Source organism: Typopeltis vanoorti, chromosome 11 (genome assembly GCF_054136105.1).
Source record: "Typopeltis vanoorti isolate ZY-2024b chromosome 11, IOZ_Tvanoo_1.0, whole genome shotgun sequence".
Lineage (NCBI taxonomy): Eukaryota > Metazoa > Arthropoda > Arachnida > Uropygi > Thelyphonidae > Typopeltis > Typopeltis vanoorti.
Genome location: NC_143559.1, coordinates 94258502 through 94272284, shown reverse-complemented (window position 1 = coordinate 94272284; position 13783 = coordinate 94258502). Strand labels below are relative to the sequence as shown.

Genomic DNA, 13783 nt, shown 5'->3' with positions numbered 1-13783 from the left:
GTGTGTTAGGAGATCGAATTAAGGTTTTCCATATCTCTGGGAGTATTAAGCCCTGGTTCCTGTTAAGGTTATCAACAGAGCGGGCGACTGTAGCTGCTTCTTTAAACATTCGGAAGTGGTAGTCTTCTTCTATGTAAGGGGAACAGCTTTTATCCCACTCAATGACATGGTTAGTTATAGAAAAATGAGATGACAGGCCTGATATGTCTTGTCTGTTGTTTTTGACGTAACCAATGTGCTGCTCCTTCTGTCTAATTTCGAGGCTTCTTGATGTCTGCCCGATGTAACCTGAACCACATGAGCATGGAATATTGTAAACTCCATAGTTTAAATATTGTTTAAAGAAGCAGCTCGCTCTGTTGATGCCCTTAACAGGAACCAGGGTTTAATACTCCCAGAGATATGGAAAACCCTAATTCGATCTCTTAACACACAGGAAATGAACTTCAATGCAAACTACAGAACGTACCTTAGCAACAACTAGTCAATCATGTACATGCGATATGTGTATCACTCACGTTCAATGCTATTTATTTTGTAACTATAATTGTTAGAATTTTAAAGTTATTCATATTTGTGTAATATTTTAGTTTGTAACTATAATCGTTAGAATTTTACAGTTATTCATATTTGTATATTTGTATAATGTTTTTTAACATAAATGCTTGTACCCTGAAGATGCCAACAGCTAACGTTTTGAAACTATTAAGTTTAATAAATATTTATTAGTTAACACTGGATCTATTGTCCAAATAATTACTCTACAATAACATGCTTTTATAAATATGGTGTCTTAAAAATTATGTTTATTTTAAAAGTATTCAATTAAAATAAATTAATTTCTTTACTTTAAAGATTTCTTTTATTATTTGCAGAATGATTTGTAAAGAAAGATACAATTTTATTCCAATGTTTTAATATTTCACACTGAATAAAATCTGCTGATCCTAAACCTATCTACAATAAAACAATATCAATATATCATTTCAATGCATACATATCGTCAAATATATAAGTCTGCTAGCAATGCCTAACTCTGACAAAATCAAGAGCTTTGATCGAATTACAAGCAATATACATGACGAAGATTTGAAATTCTAATAAAATTATTAAGGTTATCTCATACCTTCTAATTCAAATAAATAGCTTCGGGAAAATTCAGTAATTGGTCTTTCGAGATCAACGACTGTGCCACATCTCACTTGCTCAGTTTTCATCCTCGAAACTTTGTCTAAGCAGTTCTTCAAAATGCCGCAAACATCTTGAGTAAAGGTGGAATTGTGCCGATGTGATATTAAATCTAAATTATTGTCCTTATAATGAGGTGTCTATTGAAATGTATTTAATTTATTATGACAATCCCCAAGGAAATATTAGAAACCTATAGTGCATTCAAAGCCGAGTAGCTCTGGGAATAATTTTGCCCATAGAAATGCGGTTTCAAGCCAATTCTAGCTTTCGATGAAATAATAATAAAATAAAATAAATAAATAAAGGAAACACTACCATGAGATCTTCCTGAAAGATATTTAGACAAAATGGTAGCGTAAACCATGTTTTTAAATACTAATATTATCAGAAATCAGAAAGTTTCTTAACGCACTTGATTTTTATTTTTTCATTCTTTCTTAAAGTCACAACGATAGACAACATTATCATCTACATCGCTACCAGTGATGGATAAACTGCTGAGCTATGAAAATTCCCAGTTAATGATTGATACCATTAGGTCATCACAGAAGAGAGATAATCGTAATATTACACAAGTGAAAAACTTGTAGACTGTTTCTGAGAAAATCTTGTAACATTCGAATAACTTATTGATTGTATTCAAAATTAAATTCAATCCTCAGTTATCTTACTCCTCCCCCTTTCCATTTTTTAAAGTTTGACTCTTATCTAATCTCACTTGGGAAGTCACTAAATGCTAGCTTGCATGAGTTATTTCTCATGCAAGCTAGCATTGATGCAAGATGACTAAAATCGAAAGTGAGCTTTAAAAAAAAAGTCGCTATCTATGTTTAGCGACAGTATCTAACTTTACTTACTAGTTTCTAGTTTTCAGATGAATCTGGATAAGAAAAAATTGAAAACTGTTCAAGACTAAACATGAAATAAAATCCTACAAAATCATAACATCCGATCAGTTAACGGTCAGTTAACAGTCTACGAAGCTATCTGGAATTTTTAAACTAAGAAATTGATTGCCGTTATGAATTACGCTCTTGTCGGCCAAGAGGTATCATGTCTGAAATCATCCATATCTTTGCACAGGCGTGGGAAACTTGGGAGAAACACAGATTATTAATATTATTTTTAATGATATGTTTAAGTCTATTTCCAAGAATAAACCTAGTTCTTATCTTATGCGCTTTCTTATATGTTTTATAATTGATTTTATTTTTAGTTTTTAATCGGATTACATTGCATACTATTATGAACGTAATTTTTTTATCCTCAAATATATTGTTGTTCGACTTCCTAAAGTATCTGTTTACTACCTCTAAAAACTACTAGCTAATTAAATTTATCTAATTAAAGTTATTAGGTCAGTTTATTGTATCTCTGTGTGACAACTGTGCGTTTAACGTGGCTTGTTGCTTGTTTTTCCGTATAAAAAATCGAAGGAGGAAAACCCTGGTCACCTTCTGAACTAGGAGACTAGTTAAATTCACATTCATTATATATCGGTGCCATTTTTATTCAAAAGCAACCTTCTTTTATTTTCAAAACTATGTCCTATACTTATCAATAAAACCTCTAGCATATAGTACACCATCTCCAGAAATCCTGGTATGCAAAGTATCCTCAAGCGTTTTACCAATAACGCGAACCTTGATAAGATTTCTGTCTGTGGGGCAACTTTACCTCTTGAGTCTTTTCGCCATGGACAACTGTATATATTCCAATCCATCGAAGCATTCTGAATGATTGAAAATGAATGTCTGTGCAGGGGCGGCTCGTGCATAGGCACAGCAGCCCCAATTTTTCTCGATATATAAATATATTTATTAATTTATTTATATTTGCTGTAATATTTAATTTTATCATCAACAATCCTATACAATTCTCTTATTTTGTAAAAAAAAAAAAATAATAAAATCCATCTTTTAGCACTTAGGAGGGCGAAGGACGCTAGTGGCACTGTGTTTTCCACGGTGTCATATTTCTACTCCAGGAAGCATATGCACGTCGTAGTGAGATGCGAGCTATTAGCGTAATGGGGCACTGTCCGTAGTTCCATTGTTGTTTATATGCAGTTTGCGCCAGTAGTAGTGTTCGTAGTGCTTATCGTGTTTACTCTGTCTCTTTAAATATTTGGACATTACAATTAAAGACATAACATTTGTTATAGTAATTTTTAAGTAATTTTGAATTATACCAAACTGTATAATTTTATCGACAATAAACAATATTTTTTCATGTTTAATTATTTTTTTTTTAATTTTTACCATAATTTTGATATTTTATCCAAACACGTATACACTCTACTTACAGTGTGTATTTATATTTCGAAAGTTGCAGCATCCTCACGATTTCAAGCCACGAGCCGCCACTGTGTCTCTGTATCATTCTACTATTACACAGACAGTTTCAAATACAGATAACGTTAATCCTTACTTTCTTAGTTTAAACTCTTAACGCTACCACCTTCTATCCTTGCATAATAGAACAACAAACTTTCAGAAACAAAAACGTTTATTTCTTTATTTCTCCTGCTGACGCCTTAAAAAAAAACTTAAAAGAAAATTTTTTTTTTCCAAAGGCGTCTCTGCATACTTAAATCTACTGTGAATATGTTTTTTTAATTTCTTCAGAATATTAAATTTCGAAGAATTACACTTCCTTTATTTTAAAAGGAACGAGTAAAATTCCTCTGAAGAAAGAACGCTAGGGCTGTTGGAATATTCTTTTATTCAATTTTCCCCAAATGAAAGTCATTTGTGATTCTACACATATCGGCCACTGAGTTAGGAACCTTTATGAAAATTTATGTAAACATCACTTACGCTTGGTCACGTGTATCACCACGTGTTCTAGGCAACTACTGTATTTTAGAATGCTGGTGGTCAGTAATCGTCAACAGTGTGATCAAAATGGGAAAAACAAAGGAACCTTAGGAGTTCGATGAAGGGCTTATTGTGGGTGCTCGTCTGGATGGAGCCACGATTATGAAAACAGTAGAGCTGAGTGGTTTCTCAAAAAGGTCGGCTGTTAAATGAGTCGAAAATTAATCCACATAGCTTGTCTAAGAAGCGGAACTGTGGTCCTAAGGTAGTCTGTCAGAAGCGAGATAAGCGTAGTCTGAGAAGGCTTGTACGGACAAATTAAAACTTTCCGTGTGTAGAATTTAACGAAAATATTTAATAAAAGCTATTCGCGACCCATATCTCAACGGAACTGTGCGCAGGGAATTGAAGAGGATTGATACTGGCAGCCGTATGCCTATACAGAAACCACTGATTTCTGCGAAGAACCAGAAAGGTCGTCGAGTGGTGCCAGGAACTTCGTGACTGGATACTGGAAGACTAAAAAATGTCATGTGGTCCAGAGAGTCACGGTACATCTTATTGTGTACTCAGAATAAGTATTTGGTTTGCAGAAAGTTTTGTGAGAGCCCCCCCCCCCCCCATGAGGCAATATATAACCCAGTTTACCTTGTAAACACAACTGAAGGTTCTGGAGGTGGTGTCATGGTCTGGGACATGTTCTGTTGAAGCGGAACGGGCTCGCTGATATTGCTTGGAGGTTAGATGTCCTCTGATTAATATTTGCACATCGTTGCCGATCAATCCATCATGAAAGGTTGACTTTTTATCCAGAAGGTGGCGGTTGTTTCGTGGATGACATTGCTATTGTCTATCCTGCAAGAATTGTTCAGCGGGTATGACAGCGACTTCCATCATCTTCTCTGGTTACCACAAAGGACGAACACCATTGGGTCTGAACTCCATTGAGAATGTATGGGACATATTCGGGAGCAAAGTCCGCTTCCGTTAAATCTAAGCCAGTTAAAGGACCGTCTGGTTAACCCATTGTGTTGTAAGCGTAGATGCACTCCAAGACCTTTTGGAATCTATGCCAAACTGCATATGTACTACAATTCCGGCTAAAGGATGTCCAACAAGGTATTAAATAAAAGTTTTCAATTAAGTTGCCAGTAGTATGTGTACAAAGGAATATTTGTTGATTTCAAACCATTGAATTCAACAAACTCTTTTCATGCGATAATCGATATTATAATACCAAAATGCGGTCGTCTCTTCAACATAAAACTACTATTTAAATATATACCACATAAAACTCGCTCCAAACACATATCCATTAAGAAGATTATCTTTTCTTTAAAAATGTGTCACTGCATTCAACATCCATCATTTTACAGAGGAGATGCGAAAAGTTTTATTACATAAAACCAGCATTTGTTTCCCAAGAACTCTGTGATATCGAGAAGTTTCTTCATAATCGAAAAAGAACCAAGTTAGTTATTTTCAAAGTAATTACTAGCAGAGAGGAAAAAACGATGGGTTTAATACATGTTTCGCTTGTAAACAAACCGAAATGATCTCGCTAACCGCATCCACAGGAGAAACAAAAGCATTTATCTGTAGCTTCGCTCACACTACTAAATGATTTGTGCTACCTTTCTGATTAACTGTTTGCCATCCGAATCACTTTATCTCTATTATCGCTTTCCGGGAAAAAAAGAATAGATTACTTCGTGTAGGAGTTTTCGTGCCAGTAGAAGTTTAACTAGTTTTGTTATGTAAATTAAAAATAACCTAATGGTGAGTATGCCGTGGAGGAGAAAAACACAGAAAATTTTCTATACAGCAAATGAAGCAAGATGGATAAAAGATGGGATAGGAGTAAATGGTTGATTGAAGCAATTTTTGAGGTCAGGAAGAAGAATACTTGATTTCTTTCCATGTATTAATCCGATTTGTCCGTTATTTTCTTTACAGCTACAACACTTACAAGATTTCTGTTATGCTACACGAGACTTTTGTCCAAAAGGAGATGCTGGTCCACCTGGTGACCCAGGTAATCATTACCACTATGCGCGTACTTTGAAAATTAAGCCCACTGTCAGTTATTTATGTGTTCATAACTTGCATTCATAACTTGCTAGATTTAGGCATTCACCTGCATTTATAATGCTCATTGGCTTTAGGGACTCCTGGAAATAAAGGAGATAAAGGGGACAGGGGTGATAGAGGATTACCAGGAGAGCCAGGTCTAAAAGGTCTTCAAGGAGCAATTGGTGTTTTCGGTCCTCCAGGAGCAACAGGTTTGTTGATTATTATTTCTCGTGTTTATTTTACGATATTTTATACGAAAAATTTAAAAATCTCCAAAACAAAGTTTTAATCATAAACTTTTGCTTTCTATTAATCCACAGACAACAACACTAATAGCGTACACAATATTCAAGAGCAATTAGATGACAAGATATGATCAAAAAAGTTTCCGAAATGACTAATGTAGAGGCTTTCCCGCTAGGTTTACATAAAGCAGACTCCGCGAGATTATTCTTCGTTTATTCCAGAATTATATTCTGAATTACTGATAGAAGTAATATAAATTTTCATGTTAAGATTTTCGCTCCATTAACAAATGAAAAATGACAGATTTCAAAAAGTAGCGTATAGCTATCAAGTCATACCACAAAATAGGGGAAATGTCATAACACGTTTACCGTAGTTAGATTCTATGTTGCTTACAAACGAAAATGTAGAGTGTATCAAAGAATTTAATCTGTTTAGAGGTTTAGCGGCATGCGAGAGAAAATGTATTATGAAGTGACGTTTGAGTTGGTTTCTCCACCACGACAATGCACCTGCTCACTCTGGTTTCCCCATGAAAGAATTTCTATGGCAAAACTCACCAGTTTGTTTATATCCTCTTTGCTTTTCGGATTTAATCCTATACGGTTTACAGGACTTATTTTGGCAATTTTAGTTCGCAATCAAATGAATTATTTCAATACAAAAATTTCTATGCTGCACGGGACAGATTATGCTGTCCTATAAAAATAATTTTCTTCATTTGTACTGTTCTAGACGCTACACAAAATACAAATAAAGTTCTGAATTATTACAATGGTTACCAATCCACTAGCGTTTTTTATCTGTCAGTTGTACGTATTCAACAGTAGGATAATCTGTTTTGGCAGGTGAAAATCCTGTTTCCACAGTCTAACACTGACCAATCTCCTCTGGTAGATATTCCGCTCTGAAAATGCACCAGCATTCCTTGTTTGTTATGAACAGTTAATACTTCATTAATTTAGCAAATCAATGCACTTACAGCAGTTTGTATTCATAAATTTACTTTGATTTTCATGTGCTCTTTGTTCATACAAACTATCATTTATTAGCTTAATTTTCCTGCCATTAGCTGTTTATGAGATCATTAAGCCTTTTTTTTTTTTTGTATCTTCATCAGTGTTACTTTTTTTTTTTTTTTTTTGTTGGTTCAGAAAAAGTTTCAAGAATTTTTCTAGACTATTATTAGCAGCTATTAACCTTTCTACATATGGTTTCATTTTATCAGTAAATTTATTATCACCTTAAAGTATTCAAGGAACATAATAATGGCCTAAGCGATTTAACGCATCCTTGCAGTAATATTTCTAAGCTTAATAGAAGTTCATACTTCATGCTTCAAAGATCTCTTTCTGTTTATAATTTAATACTTAAACAATACTGATGATCAGTGCACACGGAAGTTTCTATAATATTTATATTCATGATTTAAAACATCCTATGAATTCAGTGTCGCTGTTTCTATTTTCTGTTTTATGAGTTGGAAAACACAGAAATGTAAGGTTCAGATCTCTTTCTTATTTTCCTAAGAAAGAAATTAGAAAAACTAACATAAACTGTAATGTAATGTCCAGCCGATATCGTTCTTTGTTTTTATTCTCTTGAATTTGAATTATTTTTTCTTATTCTTTTATTAAGCCTAGTTTCTCCCTTGTGTTCTCCTTTACTTTAGTATTCAGCTCTTTACTTTCTTTGCCCACCTGCTATCTTATATTATTTTTATATGGTCCCATTCTTCTTTTAATTTTTTGGATCCAGTAATTTATTGGTATTAAACCTTAAACTAAATTGCTCAAAATTTAAATGATTAACCCATGTACGTAGCAGATTCTTCAATATCTGCGATTATTCAATTCTTATTTAGGTAGTCCTGGAATTCCTGGAACTAGTGGTTTGGATGGGAGAGACGGACTTCCCGGAGAACCTGGTCTTGATGGCGTACCTGGCAGAGATGGTGTGAATGGAATCTCAGGGAAAGATGGAATTCCAGGCATTCCCGGAACTCCCGGGAGGCCTGGAGCTAATGGAACAAACGGTATGAAATATTTTATTAAACTTCTACTTTTTCTAAATCTAATAAATTAATTTAAATAAATTTGAATAATAACGAATAAAATTTTAAAAATACTTTATTTTAATTTTAAATACAATTACACTTTAATTTTAAAAATAAATAATATAATTATTGTTATTATTATGATAATGATGACTGTGGTGCACTATCTTCCAATTTTATCGTCAATTTCAGCAGTCAGGAAATTGACGATAAAATTGGAAGATAGTGCACCACAGTCATGATCTCATGCCGAAAGGAAAAAAAAAAAAACTGGTCGGCGTCTTTTTTTTTTCCCTGTAACGTTTGCATTTGTTATTCGATATTATTATTTGAATAGAATGAACCTATTCCTGTCTCTGAAGGAAGGAAAATCTCCCGTAAACGTAAATTAAGATAGTCAGTTATTTTATGGTGTTTCTAAATTATATTTGTCTTTTTTTATTATTATAGTAGTTTACTTAGTCATGATTCCTTAAAAGTCCGCGGTCCTAAGTAGGCGGAGGAAAAAAAAAACTGATTTGTTTCTATGATCAGTTACTTAGTCACCTTCCTATCTCAGGTTCTAATTCACAGTCCATAATTTAGGTTCATGATTTACTTTCTGACAATAGATTGGATTTTTTTGTGCTAATTTATATCCTACGCAACTCTTGGCACACTTTTATATCCACCCATCCTTTCAAATACTCCTAAACAATAGACTTATTTAAACCACATCCCATTATACACCTTGATGTCCATGTCCGACTTTACAGCATGTTTTCAGATCAGTTTGTTTGTTTGTTTGCTAGATGAAAATATGCGATCCAAGCCATTGAAATATTTAAAATAAGAAAAACGTATTTTTTTAATCGTTACGGTATGGTTCGTAATCAGTAGAAAAAACTACTGATTTTTCTATTTAAAATGAAACATAATTTATTTATTGCAAAGTCTAAGATCATCCAGAAAGATAATTTATAAGAGGAATCATTTCTGCTCTATTCGTCTCTCATGGGTTTATAGTGATATTGTGTCCAGATGTTTCTAGTTAACGATCGTGAAAGTCACCGAGTAGCACTTTTTTTTTTTTTTTTTGCTGTATCACTGCGACATAAATGACTTTTATGCAAATGAAAACAGACAGCGCTTTTCTGTACAGAAGACAACCAACAGTGTAATACGAAGCGTTTTTTAAATACTACTTTCTGAAGGTGGAAGAATATACACTTGATAAGCATTTTCTCTCCCATAGATGGAAGTTCCCACTATAAAAGGATTTTCAACCCTTAGTATCTTTTATGAACCTTTAGATATATCAATAAGTATTATAAATTATTTCTGATTTAAGTCTCTCTTATGTATTGAAAGATATCGAGAAACAAACGGACATGGAAAGTTTGGAGATAGCTTATCTATAGCGACATCGTGACAGCCTACTGTGGAATTATTTCTTCTTTGAATGGAAACAATCCTACTTTAATATTTGAGAGCAAAGTAATTAAAGTCTGCGACATTAGAAACTAATCAAGTAGGAAATAGTATATTAGCTGTGACATGGCAAACATACTCGAAAGAAGACAGATAAAATATTTTTCTGTGTACAGCTTTGATTTCTGACATTATTGTTAACATGCATAAATATTGCTTTTTAAATCAGTGACATGAATTATATTTGACCCATACTCGATTATCATTAACCCTTAACAACGTTATAAGCGGTTTTACCAATATTTAATTATTCTATTAGATCAAAATTATTTACTCCCACACAAAGATTTTCACTAAAATAGTAAACTCAATTAGTCCTTATAAGGACTGGCTTAAAGGGGCGAAGCAAGAATGCTTTTCATCTTCCCCGTTATCTGCAGAGGACAGTGTAGGGATAAGGTGTTATTGAGCTATGAGCTCTGATAATGGCAAGAGGGTAATAGCAATAGCCGAACCTCAGTTAAAACTTCATTGGCTACAGCATTACCATCCATTACCCTCCAAAGGTATTAATCACCGCATCTCACGGTCGATTCAACCAGTAAACTCAATTATAGTACTTATAAGGACTGGCTTTTCATCTTCCCCGTTATCTGTAGAGGACAGTGTAGGGATAAGGTGTTATTGAGCTATTAAAGCTCTGATCATGGCAGGTGGGTAACAGCAATAGCCAAGCCTCAGTTAGAACTTCATTGGCTACAACATTGCCATCCATTACCCTCCAAGGGTATTAATAACCGCATCCCACGGTCTATTAACTCATCTCCGCCGCGAACCTAAACTCAATTTTTTTTTTTTTACCATTAACATTACTGACAGGATGGGTGAAGCACTAGTGCTTTTAATATTCCCCTTCATCTGTAATGAGAGTTGTTTGGGAATGGGAGATTTGTAAGCAGTTAAGCTCTCCCTCTGAGGGCAGTTGTGTTAGCTATGATTGGTTGAGAGAAGAATAGCCTTCGGTCTTTTGTGTTTGTAGCCTCATTGTAATTGACAGCTTGTACGATTAGTGGGTTTGAATGTGAACTTGACTTCACGAAGAATTTTTCTGCAAGATTACGAAGAACTGAGGAAATATATGGAATGTCGGTTTCTCGGTGAATCTCTGATGAACCACGGTGCATCCAGGATCATCCTAAGGCATTTGTTTTGGATTCTCTGTAATTTCGAAATGTTTGATCTTGAAGTGTGACTAAACTCAGTTATTAACATTACATAACTCATATACGAGATAATTTAAGGTGTTTATAAATGTACTAATTTTTATTAATTTAAAAAAAATAATTTATTTATTTTTTATAATACTATTTATTATTCTTTGTTTTTATTGGAATAAAAGAAAAAACATTTAATAACATTCTATATTAATTGTCTTCCTAAATTTTGACACGAGTTTTGTCATCATAAATTCTTTTAAGCACAAACATGAAAAAAATATACCCCGACGAAAGAAGATAGATTGCAATAACTGTCAATATCTTAGACAGAATTCGATGCTATCCTGTTTCTCGTAAAGCTTTGGACGAAACTGGTTGGCTAGGTAGCTTGGTCACTGTGAAGAGGTTATCTTGTCTATGTGCATTATCCATCATCCTCTTCCCTCTCTCTTTCTTACTTTTACGCTGTAACGTTGTTGAGAGATAAGTACGACAACCATCAGATGTCCTTTTTTCCTTGTTTTTCCTTAACGATTGATGAGTAATAGTCTTCGTTAGCTTCTGTTTTCTTCCACTTGCCTGAAAAGCTTAAGGCGAATGTGTTGAGTTAGGCTGTAAAACAGTGGCCACTGTTTACCTGCTTCTGAACTCTATGGGGAGTCAAGTCAACTGTAATAATTGGATACCTCTTTTTTTCTGTTATTGGCCAATTTCCAGACTTTCCATTCTAGTAAAGTGAATACGTTTGATACAAATAATAAGACTTTCACATCATCTTGCTTATAGTAGAACTGTTATACAGCCGTATCTATCCGTACTTGAAAAGAAACCCTTTTTCAATGCCTTTTTATATCTATCCCTTTTTTAACTGACAGCAAAACTTATTATTATGCATTCGAAGATACATAAAGTTAAAAGTGTATGGCTAATATTTATAACAATATATATAATAATTTTAATGGTGTACGAAAAATCGTTGTAAACTAAAAGAAAATTTTGATTATATAAAATTATTTCTTTCTAGATTAGTTTTAATAAATTAATTTAAAGAAATTTATATTTATGAAAAATAATTTGAATAGACTAATAGAATAGTGATTACCCTTTCGCCCATCTTAAACAATCTACTTTAGGATAAAAATAAGACCTGCCTTACTAGATGACATTTTGAATATTATCTTTCTAATTATTTTTTTTTCTAAAAATATAAAAATGTTTAAAAGTAAACTAACTGAGGATTGTTAAATCCTATTTTAATTTTAACAATATTATTTATGGTATTGTTAACATAAATTTTATATACTATTCATTTTAATATTTCTCACAATTTTTATAAGTTGTTTTTAAGTGTTTTGAAATGTTGGTATTTTAAATGTCATCACAAGTTCAAATCATCTCCCGCATTCAGATGAACTTTTAAAAATATTTTGACGAAATAATCTAAACAGCGAGCACGTAACTGTGCTGTACTCAGTTAGGGATACTCGTTATTGACATATATTTTAATTAAAAAATTAGTAAGAGCCAAAATAAGTTATAATCCTGTTAGGCCAATCAAGCATGTGGTGGTACTGTTGCAATATTTCAATGGAATAAACAGTTTTAATTCTGCCAGAAGATTTTCATTTGGGAATATAATACTTTATACAGAATTACAAATTGAATTCAGTGGGTTGTTAATAATAGTTAATATAGATCGGTTCACGACTTTCAAAACGAGTCACAAAACTGAAGTCAAGTAGCATGTGTTTACTTAGTTGGGATCCGTGACAGCTGAGTATTCAAGAAAAACAAAGGGTTATTTATTTATTTATTTATTTATTTTTTTTTTGTAATTCCAGTAGTGCATTTCATAACTCACTCAATATTACAAAAGGTATGAATAGTTAATCTCCAGACCTTTCAAATCACATGCAATTACAACGATTGAGATTATGACGGTGTCATAGAGTATCACATAAGTAAAGCTTATGCTACCTGACTCTATCGTGTAGTTTATGTTTTAAATATTCGTCAACCGATCTTTTATTATCCCTCTGATAATGTCTTTGTAGCAAGGTAATAAATATATATAGGATTTAATAAACTTTATTATTCTCTATATATATGTGAACTATTATTAACAATATGCTATATCTGTTGCGTAAGTCCCGTTTAAAGGTCGTTTTATTGTTATTATTATTATTATTTTATTCACATAATTGACACACAGTCAAGACAAGATACAATTTATACATCAATTTGACTGGTGATACAGAACAATTCAGATTCTACCCCAAAATCTAAGAATAGTCTGTCATGTAAGGTCGTAAAATATGGATTGTTCCAAGTAATGCCGTTTTTTGTAGATCATACGGGGTCACTTCGTCAATGTTTAATTGCTGTAAATAGTTGGATAGCTTCTTTGAAATTCCTCCAAGTGCACCGATAACTATTGGCATGACTTTGGTGTTTAAGCCACAGCCGGCCAACTTCGATTGCCACATCTCAATAGTTAGTAATTTTTTTTTCAGTTCGTTGTTGTTAATGTTGTTATCACTGGGTACTGCTATATCAATAATCCAAACCTGTCGATGTTCATTAATTGCAATAATAGTCTATTGTGTTCCAAATGTCGATCAGTTTGTATTCTAAACTCCCAGAGAATTTTTGTTACTTTGTTTTCCAGTACTGCCTTTATTTTATGCTGTCACCAGTTATCAGGAGTAGGAAAGCTATATTTTTTGCATATATGCCAATGAATTATTTTGGACACTTGATCATGGCGGTAT

General features: G+C 33.2%; 1 protein-coding gene across 1 annotated transcript in view; it reads left to right on the top strand.

The window, feature by feature from the left end:
* LOC150101858 (uncharacterized) overlaps positions 1 to 13783 on the top strand; it is a 148091-nt gene that overhangs the window by 81922 nt on the left and 52386 nt on the right. The window contains exons 2-4 of the mRNA XM_090400373.1: positions 5967 to 6045; positions 6176 to 6292; positions 8194 to 8364. Of these exons, the coding sequence (XP_090256499.1) occupies positions 5967 to 6045; positions 6176 to 6292; positions 8194 to 8364 (367 nt within the window). The remainder of the gene's footprint in view (positions 1 to 5966; positions 6046 to 6175; positions 6293 to 8193; positions 8365 to 13783) is intronic.